At 39.1% G+C, this 15,237-nt stretch overlaps 1 protein-coding gene across 6 annotated transcripts in view; it reads right to left on the minus strand.

The window, feature by feature from the left end:
• The window catches only part of ADGRG6 (adhesion G protein-coupled receptor G6), a 112,967-nt gene that overhangs the window by 51,720 nt on the left and 46,010 nt on the right, over positions 1-15,237 (minus strand). For 5 of the 6 annotated variants that reach the window (XM_042795977.1, XM_042795979.1, XM_042795978.1 and 2 more), the window contains exons 4-6: positions 11,619-12,239; positions 5,660-5,728; positions 2,490-2,573 (exon numbers count right to left, since the gene is read on the minus strand). In XM_042795977.1, the coding sequence (XP_042651911.1) occupies positions 2,490-2,573; positions 5,660-5,728; positions 11,619-12,239 (774 nt within the window). The remainder of the gene's footprint in view (positions 1-2,489; positions 2,574-5,659; positions 5,729-11,618; positions 12,240-15,237) is intronic. The other variant, XM_042795980.1, reaches the window with a different exon arrangement.

The following is a 15,237-nucleotide window of genomic DNA, read 5'->3' on the forward strand; positions in this document are numbered from 1 at the left end:
CTTGTCCAGCCTGTTTCTACCAGAGGTGCTGAAAATGGTTGTAGTTCTCTAATGTGTCCTAGGGCTGAATCTGTTGGTTGGATGTCAGGCATAAATTTTGTGTATGTTTTTTCCATGCTTTGAAAAAAAGTTGTTGATCTTGCATGTGGAGTCTCCACAGAGGTTAAATTTGTAACGCCTCCTGAGTGATGTTCCTTAATGTGCGCAGATTTTCTAAACTGAAATTCACTGTTTGCTGCTAACACAGAAGTTTTCTTATCAGCATTGCCTTCTGCAATTTCCAGATAAAAATTTTCAGGTGCGAAATCTAGCAAACCTAGCCTACTTTTTTGGAATGGTGATTTCTCCTCTGTAGGTAATACAGACAAGCTATAAAGATAATGATGTTTGTCTTCTTGAATGTCAGAGGTGATATGATGATGAAATACAGTCTCACTCCACCAACTCATAAGGTCGAAGAAGTTGCTTGTATGCATAAAATTGGTTGTGACACTGTTGGAGGATACAGTTTCTTTTTTGTGTTCATAAGCAGTGCTGCTGCTGCTTACGGGAGAGTGGAACGCTGACTCAGAGTCAGAATGATCTAGCCCATCTGCCAAAATCTGTGCTAGCTCTGCATTAGGACTTCTGCTTTGAAGAAGAGGAACTGCTGCATTCACAGAAAGTTCTGTAACAGCAACTGTTGCATCAGAAGTGCCATGAAATGAACTTCTAGAATCATTCAAAATATTTTCATTTGGTAACTGATTCACCACAGTATTATCTAGGTCAATTTTTTCTGTAAAAGCAGCCAACGTATCATTGATGGTCCCCTCAGAAGAAGCTGATGTGGATGTAGTTGGAAGAAACAAGCTGTACATGGTTTTTCTCTCCAGGTTCTCATCTGCTGGGTTTTTAATGAAATGGAGAGGCCTTTGTTTCACTGGCCAAATAATTGGGGTTGAGATAATTCCTATGCTTTTGACCCCTTCTATCTTAGACTCTTGCTGCCTCTGTGGTCGTGAATGGGAGGATTCAGGTGAATTTCTCTTCATTCTGAAGATAACTGTAGCAGGAAGTCTGAATTCCTGCAGGTCTGTGTGTAGTAAGCCACATAGTTAATGTATTAAAGAAAATATATGCAACTTAACTGTCTGTTCTTGGCTGTCTGCTCTTGGTCTAAAAATCAACTTACCAAGAGTGGAAAATGACACCAGCTAGCTGAGTGAAAGTTTAATTCGCTTCTACTGTAAATGAATTTGGCTTATTTTTCTTAGTCTTTCAAAGCCAAAGAAAGGACTTAATTGTTCAGCTTTTATTCACAGTAACATTAATAAGGCATTCAGTTCCTTCTGTAGTTTCAAAAATCATAGCTAACTGCTCATGGTGAACACAGAGTGAGTCTCTCCACAAAAAAAAGAAAAAGCACAATTTGGAAGATATTTCCAATATTTTTTTCTTACTTCTCCTGTTTAGTAAATCCAAACAGGTTGAATTCAGATAAATTCTTTCACATTGTCTACTGTACTGCCTGATTGCCAATGTACAAGAAATGATCTGCCAAGAGAAAAAATACTCCAACAATTTTAAATCCTATAGTAACAACTGATGCATTTTGGGGGAAAACCAAACCCACAACAACCCCCCACATTCTAATTTATTTCTGTGGAGCACACTGAAAAAAATAAATATTTACAAAAAATGTCTTTAAGCCTCAGATGAAAATTGCAGAAATCTATATTTATGTTGTTAATAATGTTTAGCAGCTAACTTTAACAAACTAACAAATATTTTAGCAGCACCTCACAAAAAGATGCTCAGACTCTAGGAGACAGTGATATCATAGAATCTGAGAAAACCTCAAAAGAATTCCCTGCTTTTTTCCTGTGCTAATAATAGGCTCATTTACTACCTTATTTTTTCCCTTAATCTTTCTAAATGAAAAGTAAACGATATTTGATACTGTCAACATTTTCCCTAGTAAAGTCTGGTCCAGCTCTTCTTGAAGTCAGTGGAAAGATTCCTGTTGACTCAGTGGAAGTGGCTTTGCTCCATAGGAATGATTCCACTTGGCTCCTGTGCCTGACTAGTGAGGAACAGACAATCCCAGCATACTACCACCCTGGCTGCACAAGCAGGAGCTACACAGTGCCTCATAATCTGCAGCCTTAAAACATTTCAATAGCATGTTTTTTTTCGGACCCTTTTCAAAAATCTCTCTCCCTTCCCTTGTTCTTTGCATTGGTAAACACAACAGATGACACAAAGTGAGTCCCTTTCATACAACAGCCAGGTAAACATGATACAAATAAACACCAAGTTTGGTTCTGTTCTTATTTACACTATTGTTACACGGTACAGTGAAATTACTGATGATTTATTTCAGTGTAAATGAGATCAGAACTGAGACATGACCTTTGATATTATGATAGTATGAAAAACAGACCTTAAAATACAATAAATTTGCTCTAGACACAGTACAAGGAAAAATGTAACACAGGATTTCTTACCATTGTTTGGCTTATCGTTTCTATTAGTATCGGGCATGTTAGTGGTGACAGTGGGTGGTGTAGGAGTAGTAGCATTTACAGTAGCTGGTAATAAAGATGAGAAAGAGGTGAACTTGAATGAAATATGAATGTTAATAAGGTAAGACAAAATGGGAACAATGCATGACAATGTAAAATGAAACCATCTACACACAAGGTCATAAATGTTAAATAAACATTTTTTCAGCACAAAGTGATGAATGGATATGAACTGAGGTCCCAATCTTGCAATCTTCACTTTCACTGACTTCAGTGGGAGTTTTGCCAGTGTAAGGTTTGCAAGATCAGTCCTGTACTGCTTTCATAAACTCAAAATCCTCTTATGAGAGCTTCAGATCCAAACAGCTGTGCAAAGACCAGAAAATAGATCTTGTAAGTTCTAAGATGCATGCACTTAGAATACTGCTTGTGAAAAGAGTAATTGTCCCTACTCAGGGACTGAAGATGACAAACAAATGCAAAACTAAAATGGCCATGTAAGGATCCAATTAACTCCATTGAACTCCATACAATGAAGAGAATTGAAATCAGACTTGGAATAATTGAAGTAGAATATATATTTTGAAAGTTTCATGTAGGATCTCAGCTGTACTGTTCCCACTGACACTAACAGGAGTCACCCCACACACCCCTGACAAATGTTTCCCAAAAGAACCAGCTAGAACAAAATCAGACTGAGGAGTCAAAACCGCAAATTTCCCCCTCCGGCAGGCTGGAAGGATATATGTGCTAGAGGAACTCAAAGATCATGCCACTTATTTTTTGAATAATAGTTTGAAAAATAATTTTATTTTTGTCTAGTAACTTTCAGTGAATGCAAATACGCTCACTGACAGATTTTTTTCCAGAAAACTCCTTCTAAAATCTGAAGGTTGGCACAGTATAATCTCACAGTGTTACATGGCTTTTGATGATTTTGACAAAGAACCAACCTGGAAAGGTTATGCAATTGTATTTTAGGCAAGAAACTGCACTTTTGATTTTTCTGTGAGGTTGTTTTAGCTAACCTTTTGAGTCTGAAAGTCATAAACTTAGGTCTCATCTTAGGGAGCAGGTTCATGTTCAGGTTTCAGTGAAAAAATAAACTTGGGGAAAGAGAAGGAAGAGTTGGACATTGCAGCAAACAGGTTCTAACTGGGAAAGCGAGTATATAAAGTGACACCCTATAACACAAAAATGCTTTTCTTCCATGAAACTTCAGGGCTATGTTGTCTGAAAGACAAGTTATAAAGCTTCTTACTGGTTGTATCTTCCAGACAACACTGTTAAAGAAGGCATCTTCCAATGAATGAAAATATTTGTTAAGCATAATGGAGAAAACAACTCTTTCATCAGACTGTAGCTGACAAAATCTGGCATCCACAAACTTTGTTACTGGTGCTATTGCACAACATACAACAAACAAACAAACCAAGGAATCCAAACTGGCCTCTCAGTTTAAAATAAGTCTGCAGTGCTGACAGAAATAGACAGACAGATATCTTTTTATGATTTTCATTATTATGACAATAATGATGATGATGATGAACAAGGTAAATCTGATCTGCCACCTCCAAACTGACAAACACAGAACACCAGTGGCAATTTACCAAATACTTTTCAGAGAAGGAAAGAGTATTACCTTCATGAAAGTACTCATAGTCTTTATTGAAGATGTGATGGTCTAAGAAGTTAAGAGAGGCAAGTTTGAAAGGTAGCATCTTTTATTAGAGGCAATATCTTCTACTAGACAAGTTAATAAAGCTGGAAAAAAAGGATGAGGTTTTTAGAAAAGCAGGCTTCTTTTGCTGAAAGTGTGTTCATTTCTGCAGCCATATTAGCTAACCTAATGAAAGACATCTTCTCTCCTTTCACACTGTGTCATTTTGATAAAGGAAAACACTCAGAGTTCTTCCAAGAGAATGCAGAAAGTTCTTTATATGGTGGTTATATTACCCTTTACATATAAAAAGACTAATACTGAATAATTGTTGCTGTCATATTTACATATGGTATTTGAGTAATAGTATTTAGATGATATTGTGCTTTGTGAATATGATGCCCCAAAATTACTGTTTGAAATCTGAATATGGCATTTCACTTTCCCTGTGGAGACCAGTACAATATGCTCCAAGAACGTGAACCAAATTTACTTCAGGAAAATCTGGAAGAAGTACACTGAAGACTGATGTAGATCTTTTACTGGCTTCCCAAACAGTGTGCATTTTCCTTTTTATTTTTTAAGCTAGTTCTGATTTACTTGTAAATGTCAGTTTTGAATTAGTTCCGAGACTTCCTCCTCCCCTTTTATATTTTATTCTCTCCTGTCTCCTTCTTTCACCATTCAGCCTGAAAAGGGTTACGGAACTAGACATTATTTTTGGTGCAGCTGCTGCTGTGATTAAAGTTTAACATAGCATGCCATCTCATTAGCAGGTCTGTGCTCATGAAGGTATTGTGGAAATGGGCTGATGTTGTTCATGTCTAGCATTTTTATAGAACTTCAGCCTCTAAGCAGAGCAGAAGGAATTAATTGTCCTTGCATGCCCAGTGATTTACATGGCATGGAAATCTTTAGAGTTCATCTATTCCTCGCATTTAACTAAGCTGACTTTTAAAGACACCTAATGAATTCTTCTATGTGGTGATTTTTACAGTATTAAACCATCACTAAGTGCTGTAACAAGTGTTTCATTAACTAAGAGCTGCTGAATTTTGCAGTTTGATGTTAATTTTTTACCTGCTAATCTCAAAGTATCTAGCCTCAAAATAGTTTGTTGGAAAAAAATTAATGATAGTCAGTTCCTTTATTTACAGATGTACCACTTCTTATCCTGGTTAATATTTTACTGTCAAAATGTGCAGGAGGAAAAGAGACAAAGAAAGAAATGAAAGCAGTCAATCAATTCAGTTTTGATATAATGAAGACTATTTGGAAAATGTATTAGCAAGGGAGTGATCACATTTTTTCCACATATTGTATATAGAGGACACCCACACACTTGATGAGGCTAAAGAATTCCTTTCCTTGCTATTTGTTATTGCAGTTTACCCTTTTAGAAACAGTAATAAAAAAGAAATAGAATAAAAAACCCCAAAGAAAATAAAGATTTCCCAAAGATTAAACTGAGAAAATGACCTGGGCTTCTTACCTTGGCAAAGGCTTCCCAGGTTTGCACAACTGGTTGGTTCAATTGCAGAAGACGGAATTAGGTATGAGCCTTCAGAAAAAGAAAGTAAAATAATTAGAAAGGTAAGGGCCTAAAACTATCACATCTCAAAATGTACCTTGCAGTGACACAGTCCTCTTCCTAATTTCTCTCAGTGGCAAAACTTATACTGCCATTTGCCTATAAGACTTAAGTGTTTTCATTTTCTGTTGTGGCTTAGGGGTCCGTGAAAACCCGCTGACCTGCAAGTTACAGTCCTTTACGTATCCTCCTCTGGTTTTCTTAGCTTTCACTAAATAACATTGCATTAAATGAATGCAGCTTGCATGTACTCTGTGAAACAGCTTCAAGCAGAGGGGTCAGAACGGCCATAGGATTTATGCAATCTTCATGATTAATAACATGCACCTTGAAGAAGTAGCCACGCTCTGCTGCTGTAGCACCAGTTACCCACCACACACTTCTGAGTAATCTGCCTGTAACAGACACCAAGCAGATAAAAGATGATTAAACTTGTTCCTCTGCCCAGGGCGTGGGTGTGATTAATATTCTGGTATGCATGATCTGTAAGCAGATAATGTTATAAGTCTGTATCTCTACTGAATTATTCATAACAACATGCTCACACTTTGATGATCTGAAGACAAAACCAGAGCATATAAGAAGGGCTACAGAAAAAGAACTGGTGAAACTGCATTAATCACACATTGTGTATCCCAGCAATTCAGCTGCAGATAACAGCTGCTTTTGCACACTGTGTTGAAAATAATGGGGCCATAGAGCATGGTGTATCTGAACCTACTGGGAACACTGCCCTTCTGGCTTCTTTACCACTTCAGAATCATATTGACTCCATGAGGTTCTCTCATGAAACATTGTATCCTTCCATAAAATTAACTAGCCACCACCCATCAGCTCATAAAGATAGGAAATTATTTCCTGTTGATGCAAGAACAGATAAGAGCATGGGGCCTCGATACAGAAATCACCCCACAAATATCATTACATGTATTGCTGACAAAAGTAGGACAGAATTTAAAACATGTGATCTTCAACAAATATTAAAGCTCAGCATTTTTATTTTTTTTTTTTAATGGATTAAGAGATACAGGCAAATTCACATCCTTGGTACACTCCCTATGGACTCCAGGAAGGACGTTCTAAGTGAACATACTACCTCTGGCGTGAGATTTTTTTTTCCTCTCCAAAATATTTGCTCATATTAAACAGTCAGTATCAAAACCTGCTGTAAATTATCTCCTCTTAGTTCTGTATCATGGAAAGATCACCTAAATATTGGCTTAGAAAATCTGTGGAACTTCATATTTTCTTCTGTGAGTATTTAAAAATAGATTGTGATTTTACTTGGTGAAACTAAAAGAATCTAATCCAACTTTACAAAACAGTTAAGTCAGAAGACAGTTCTATTGTGTTTGTGTGTCAAAGTTTTGGTAGAGGGGGGATACAGGGTTGGCTTCTGTGAGAAACTATTGGAAGCTTCCCCCATGTCCAACAGAGCCAGTGCCAGCCAGGTCCAAGATGGACCCACCACTGGCCAAGGCCGAGCCCATCAGGGATGGTGGTAGTGCCTCCGGGATAACGTGTTTAAGAAGGGGAAAAAAACCTGCACAACTGCAGCCAGAGCAGAGAGTCGTGAGAATATGTGACAGAAACAACTCTGCAGACACCAAAGCTAGTGAAGAAGGAGGTGGAGGAGCTGCTCCAAGCACTGGAGCAGAGATTCCCCTGCAGCCCATGGTGATGACCACGGTGAGGCAGGCTGTCCCTCTGCAGCCCATGGAGGTCTGTGGTGGAGCAGATATCCATCCGCAGCCTGTGGAGGACCCCACGCCAGAGCAGGTAGATGTGCCCAAAGGAGGCTGTGGCCCTGTGGGAAGCCTGTACTGGAGCAGCTCGTGGCAGGACCTGTGGACCCATGGAGAGAGAGGAGCCCACGCTGGAGCAGGTTTTCTGGCAGGACTTGTGACCCCATGGGGGACCCTTGCTGGAGCAGCTTGTGAAGAACTGCGGCTTGTGGGAAGGACTCACATTGGTGAAGTTCATGGAGAACCGTCTCCTATGGGAGAGACCTCACACTGGAGCAGGGGAAGAGTGTGAGGACTCCTCCACCTGCAGAGGAAGGAGCGGCAGAGACAACACACAATGAACTGACCACAACCCTCATCCCTCTGCACTGCTAGGGGGAGGAGGTAGAGAAAATCACGAGTAAATTTGAGTCCAGAAAGAAGGGAGGGGTGGGGGGGTAGGTGTTTTTAAGATTTGGTTTTATTTCTCCTTATCCTACTCTGATCTGATTGGTAATAAATTGATTTATTTTTTTTTCCCCAAGTCAAGCCTGTTTTGCCCGTGAGGGCAATTGGTGAGTGACCTCTCCCTGTTCTTGTCTCAATCCATGAGTCTTTCATAATATTTTCTCTCCCCTATCTGGTTGAGGAGGGTGAGTGATAGAGCAGCTTTGGTGGGCACTTGACATCAAGCCAGTGTCAACTCACCACAATTGTATACTTTAAAGGGGAATATTTTCACTGAATATATTCAATAAACTTTTTAAAGTTTTAATTGTGTTGAATTCTGGACAGACTAGACTTTCCCTCAGTGTCCACTAAAGAAAATACAGTGATTTGGATGCAAACAGATATTTGGCATGAGCTACTTTATGAAGCCAAGTGGTATGGTCAGTAATGTGAACAGCAGATATGGACCGGTATTACGGACACTTTGTGTGATATATCTCACTTGCTTCAAATGTCTAAAACTCAGACATCCGTATCTGCTCGTCACGCTAGACTTTCTTTACAGACTGTGGAGAGGAACAGGCACTCCTACAGCAAAAAGCTTCTGACTTCACTGGGACATATTCTCCGGTATGAGATGCACTGACATTTGGAACAGCCATTTTCATTCCACTATTCATAAACAGCACTGAGGGCAATTAGCTCAGCCTGAAACATCATTCAGGTCTCTAAGGCAGACAGATCCCACCCTGAGTTAAATCTGACAGCGAAATCAAGAAGCCCTCTGGCCTCTGGGGATGAAGGACTCATACGAAGTATACATGAAGCAAATACAATTGCAGGCATGGACAGATGTGCAGCCACATTACCCTTAAAATTAACAGATCATATCCTGATACAGGTGTAGCCAGTGCAGGCTCCAAAATCAGTACCAAAAGTTGATTAAATGCTCCTCAGTTTGCCTGCACTGAGCTCTGAACTGGTGGTGTTACGCCACTATTGTTACCTAGGCTACTTGTTTTAAAATTAGTCCAGATACCCAGGCTGTGTACATATACCTTTAAATGCAAGCCATGTGAAGGTATGGCAATAAAAACAGAGTTCTGTCAAGTCTTACAGAAACACCCCACCATGATTACACAGCTGTGAAAACATTAGTCTAAGGAATAAACCAGGAGAAGGTAAACCTATGAAAAGATTATCTGGAACAATTTGCCAGTGTTTTATGCTCTGCAAATCTACTTGTAAAAGCTTTGTCCAAAAAACCCGTGAAAATACTACCCCTTGAAAAATGTAAGCACTGTTGAGACATAGATATGTTGAGATCACTGCTAAATGCTTGGTTTGTTGTGTTTTTTTTTTTTTTTTAAGTTACATGCTGATTCCTGGGGAAGCATTATTGGAGTTGTGCAAAAACCTCTTTTCTGCATAAATCCTTCCATTGCTGCTAAATGAAGCCTAATCAGTTAGAGTCATCTCTCCACTGTGGTTGACAGTCTGACTCATCAACTCTCATGTTGAAGACTGGTTTTACAATGAATGCTTTCATTCAAGAAGGTGAAGGGAAGAAAATTCTAATAGTTCATCTCTGTGATTAGTAGCCATTTTTGAAATGGCACTGCACCCAGTATTTTCTTTTAGGAAATACTCTGTTTCAGGAAAGCCTCTATCATAGGGGGTGATTTAACATCTTCAGAAGAAGAAGACTGACTAGTAAGTTAGTTTTCTCATAGGCTTAGCTAGAGGAAATAACAATGCTTATATACTGATACACTTGAAGTGGCTTGTATAGGCACCTGTGCCTAACATATGAACACTAATATACATTTTCTAAAATAATGTTCTGCTGTAAGGGAACCACTGAACAATGACATCCCAAGGAATAAAGCTGTGGAATGAAAATAAGTGCATTGTTTCTATGACCACAGCTGTGATAATATATTTGTGTCACAGGACTGTAGTCTTTAACAGAAAGAAGGACAAGACCTGTACTCCAGTTAAAATTAAATGAGACCGCAACATTTACAGAGGTCTTGGCAAGTTGTTTAGTAAAAGTTTTGTGGTAGTTTTCATGGTATAATAGTATAAGAGGAGTAAGATTTTCTGGGAAGTTATTTTCTGTCAGATCAGTTCATACTGATGGAGAAGCAATAACCTTCTTGTTCAGAATGCCTTCATCAGTCATGGTCAATGTTTACATCAGCCTTTTCTTTGCTCTGGTCAAGGGGTGAAGGCACGTAGCTGCTCATGTTTTTATAGAGGTGTTGCTTATTTTTTTTAGCAGAGGCAAGCTGAGAGCTGTCCCAGTGAGTCTAGCTGTGAATGAGTAACTATGTTTTAGTCTGAGTAAACTAAGGCAAGCAAGATTTTTTTTTTAGCCACCTTAATCCCTCATGAGCTATTAGATACAGAAACTAACATGCCTTAATGATGCCAGCTTCTGTTTCAAGCTAAGGATTCTCAAAGCGCTGACAGATGCTCTGTCAAGAAACACTTATATTGACACTATTTAAACTGTTTAAAGTAATAAGTAGTAAGGTGTCAGAGGAGCAAGAAGGTAAAATTAGAGAAGACAACATTAGATATGAAGAGACTCCACGTGATTCAGAAAGAATCAATATTTGTAATTGTTTACTTTGACTTTTTGTTTGTTTGTTTGTTTGTTTTGTTTTTTGTTTGCTTTGTTTTAACAAATGTGTATTTGATACAATAGGAGGGCTTAAACTCTGTGGACATGGAGTTTGATAGCAGTTGATTTTTACAAGCATCATATGTGTGTGTATATGTTACTGCTGGCCATGATTCAGATTTTCCCCTATGCATTGTGTAATTGTCCAAATATCTCTAAAGTTGTAGTGACAAAGATTTTTCAGTTTTGATCTTTTTTCATCTGAAAAAATGTTCCAGTAGAAAACTGTCAACCTTCTGTAATAACATATACATACATAAAAATTACACCTGGACTCTCAGGAGAGTCAAGTATCTGAGCCATGAAATTAAAATAGGTTGAACAATGTATTCAAGTTTATTTTCTGGAGTAATCTACAGGAAGAAAGACCTTCAGTAATTACCAATTAAAAGAAGGACTGATAATATGTCATCAGGAAGATGAAACCTGATGATTTGGATCTAAAACTCTTCCTTCCTGACTGCCTCCTCTAATTTAATCTTTTCTTGTATTTTGCTGTCTCATATGCACTGTTGTTTTACCATTGCTTTTGCTGGCTCTGCACACACAGCACAAGGCTAGCAAGCGGTCCTTCTGGCTAATCAAAGGGCAGGTACACAAACATTTACTAAATGATTAGTTAACACACATTTTTTTTCTCCAGAGACCAGTGTAATCTTACTTGAGGCTAGCAGGTGCTTGCCTGTTATCCCCAGTTTGTACGACTAGAAGGTCGATAAAAAAACTGTTAAGGAAAAAATTTGATCTGCAGATCATTTAAAGCAGCAACTCAATATACTTAGGGGACTTGTTCTCTTCCCTTAGCGAATCAACTCTATATCCTTTCAAAGCCTCTGTGTATGGTAAGAGTTGAGCTAAAGTCTAAGAAAGGTAAGACCCAGCTGTTTCTCTTTCACAGAAACTCCCTTTTTTTTCCATGCTGGTATATGATATGTTCAGCACAATACAGAAGTGTGGGGGGAAAATAAGCGAAAGAGATTTGGCAAGGCATACTCACCACAACTCAAATTGTTTTCTGCTTTCAGTGCTGAAGTTGGAATACTCCAGAATTCATTTTCCCAGTCTACAATGTTTCCTTTCACATCACAGCTGAGGTTGGACAGTGTTTGCGCATTCATGGTGAAATTCCAGAGGCGGAAGTTGTAAATGTCCCCATTTAGAGAGCTCACTTCATTGCTGTTAGAGCCCAGCACCAGCCTCCCGTTTCCAGGGATAACTTTGCCAAAGATACCTGGACAGTATGCTATACGATAGGTGCTTTTGGCATATACACCTATACTTCCCGCAAAGCTGTCCCCTACGACACAGAGCTGTTGAAAGGTTCCTGTGAAAAACTCTGCGTTTTGGGGCAATGCATTCTCAAGGATACACTGTGTGCCCGAGATGGACAGAAAATGACCTTCTGTAGTCTTCCCAAAGCTGAATAATTCTGTTGACAATGCATCGGTGTAGGAGAAAACCTTCCAGTCGTCATTGTCATCGCTGCTGCCCTTGGTTGCTTCAAAGCACAGTGTAAACTGGCTAAGCTCTGGCACTGAGACAGTCTCTGCCACGGACACAGCATCGACGTCGGGAACCTGGGGAATGATGACTTTCTGATTCCTCAGAGACACAGCGACTAGAACCAAGAGCAGATAAATAAATTAACAAAAAATGAATCCATCATACAGAAGTAAAGGCAGACTAACAGCAGGGGTTAAAGTAACGTTCATTAAATCAAACATTCGTCTGTTGTTTTTTATCACCGTAGTATACCAATAGTGCACACAATGGGGAATTTGGCTTGGGAGTGCACTCAGCTGAAAACATGCAGAGTTCATTTTCAGCAGCACGGAGAAAGCTGTGCTACACACAGTTAACAACCCCTCAAGTTGCATTAAGAGCAATATTAGGACATATTACCTACTAACTTCCAAGTCTGCTTCAGCTCACTTTATAAAAATTACTACTCATTCATCTAGTAAAGATGCATTAGGCAATGGAATAAACCAGTTATTTGAAAAATACAGTTATGACTTGCTTTTAAGATACATTATTTTAATTACTTGCCTGCATGACTGCATTACACCAATGAAGTTCAGGCCTTGCTTCTTTTAAATATCGCAATAGAAGAAAGCCCCCATTACATTTATTGGCAAACTGAAGGCTTTTGTTCCTGGATTCACCTAATGGATTTCTGCAAAGCATTAGACATCTTCTCATTTTGTCCCCTGCAGCCTTCTGGTTGAATACTGCAATCGTGTTCGTGAATATGTATAACCAAGCTGTTTACTCTTTGCTAATATCTGGGTCAGCAGTCTTGGATTTTCCACAGGTATTTAGAAATGGCTAATGCTCTTGCGTACACTCACAACAATACGGTATTTAGGCATGGGCAGAATTACTCTTGTCTCTAACTGTTATTAAGTACTTTCATTTGCACTGGCAAAATAGCGGTCACCAATTGTCAAAACCAGTATCAAACACCATATGCTTTTTATCCATGAGTATATTAATGACAATTCTCTTCACTCTACTGTGGAGAGCATTGTTTTTCAAAATAAAGTGTCGATATGCTCAGTTTTATAGGCACATTTACTGCAGCAAAATTCTTCTAGTAAATGTCCCTGCAGAAAGGAGTTTCAAGTTATCAGTCATGCAAAGGCATTGAGGTCAACAAGACCAGACTGCAGCAGCCCTTTGTTTTAGTTGTGGCTCCACAGTTCTGTGACAGACCACACCTCCAGCAAATGTCTGCTACTTCTTCTTACACATTTTCACAGTGTATATGCTGGAATTGAAACTGGTTTTTGCTAGACCTGAAGAATAACTGCCACAGTAGTTAATGTGTAGTCATCCCCAGGATTTTTAAGTGATGTCACAACACATACATTAACTAGTACACCTGCTCCCTTCTCAGAATGAAATAAAAACCTTTCAATATGAGAGGGTGAGACATGCGAGGGAAGGGTGACTGTCAAGACACACTCAGGAAATGAGTATATATATGGGGTACAAGGATTCTGTGCTGTCTCCGGTATTGCAACTTCCCTTTGCCAGCTGCTTGCAAAGACTCAGAGCTCCAAACTACCATATTTGGATATACAGAAGGACATGATTTGACCAGTATATTATATAGTAAAATAACATAAAGCATGGCATGTTATCCACCAACCCAGCAACTGAAGAATGGGAGGGAAGAGAGAAAAATACTGGGCTTTTATAGTTACTGGATTTGCCTCATAGAGTACTTTTTTTTTTTTTTTTTCCCCAGGGCAAAAGTATGCTGTAACAATTTTATAGATAGAAGACGTGTTCAACTCTCCGTTGAAAACAGGGGCATTTTTTTCATGAGTTAATTATACTGTAAGCTTCTTTATGTAACATGGAAAGTGTTCCAGAAGAAGTATAAGGATCCGGGACTTGAAAAAGAAGAAAGTTCATGCCTATGAGCGCTGTCCAGCCTGTGATAGGGTGGTCAGGAAGTTATGTGCCAGCTGGTTACATTTAGACAGCATACAAAGAGAAATAAACAGGGAGGACATTGCTCTGGTACTGAACAAGTCTACTCAACTTTGCTGTACTCATCTGACAGATCTAAACACTGGCACCTTCCCAATGTAGTGAAAGGACAAAACTGACAAGTATTTTGTCCATGTGGAGAAAATAAAATCCTGTCATCAACACTAAATGCAGATCTCTTTCCTGATTACTGTTGCACAGCCAGTCATCATACTGATGAATTTCAGATGTTAGTATTGGAGAAACTGGTTATTCTCTGCGGAAGAATATACATATATTCTTGGAATATTCATCCAAGTGTTTAGACTACTTTCAGAACGATGTTAAATTGTTTCTGTTAGGAAGATAACTGGATTACAATGAACAGGGGTTTTTTTGGACACTGTCATATTTACTCATGAAGAATGTACAAAAGTCTTGGCTGCCTGGACGCAGCAGGAGCAACCAGCAACAGGCAGCTCACTGTTCCGAGATCCACATCTGCTCTCACGGGAGCGCTGGGATGACATGAAGCCTGCCTCTGATGCCTTTTAGAGCCCCTAGTTCACTTGCAGCTCATTCTCACATCTCATATGCCCCTTTACACATAAGCAAGGCAGGAGTCCCTAGATTGTATTTTAACAATCCCTTGCAGGGAAAACTGCTTTCCTGCCAGCTGATGGGCTTTTCAGCATGGTTTGGTGCTTGAGTGGTAGCTTCTGCTGTTCCTAGCTTCACTCCTTTCATCTGCCCTTTCACTGATGCTGGAAGAAATGTATCAACCTAATGAAGTCTGCAAGTGTCTACATACCAAATACCTATTTGAGAGTTTTTTGTCACTATCTCACTGAATTGCGCTTTTAATCTGGGCTACTGCAGTACTACTCAACTGTGTGCTAATTTTACATGACATTGTTTCAAGCATTTCTGTACTAACAGAGGTCTGTTGGCTCTCCTTCCTCTCCATTTGGTGACTGAGCGACTTCTACTCACTGGCATAGCTATTACTTACACAGTTAAATATTACTAGAAAATTATTTAACGTACCAGCTCTTCAGCTGGTGTAAATTGACATAATTCCAGTAAGACTAGCAAAGCCGCATTCATTTACTGCAGATGAGGATATGGCTCATATT

This window comes from Tyto alba, unplaced genomic scaffold, assembly GCF_018691265.1.
Source record: "Tyto alba isolate M040663 unplaced genomic scaffold, T.alba_DEE_v4.0 Super-Scaffold_22, whole genome shotgun sequence".
In the NCBI taxonomy this organism is placed as follows: domain Eukaryota; kingdom Metazoa; phylum Chordata; class Aves; order Strigiformes; family Tytonidae; genus Tyto; species Tyto alba.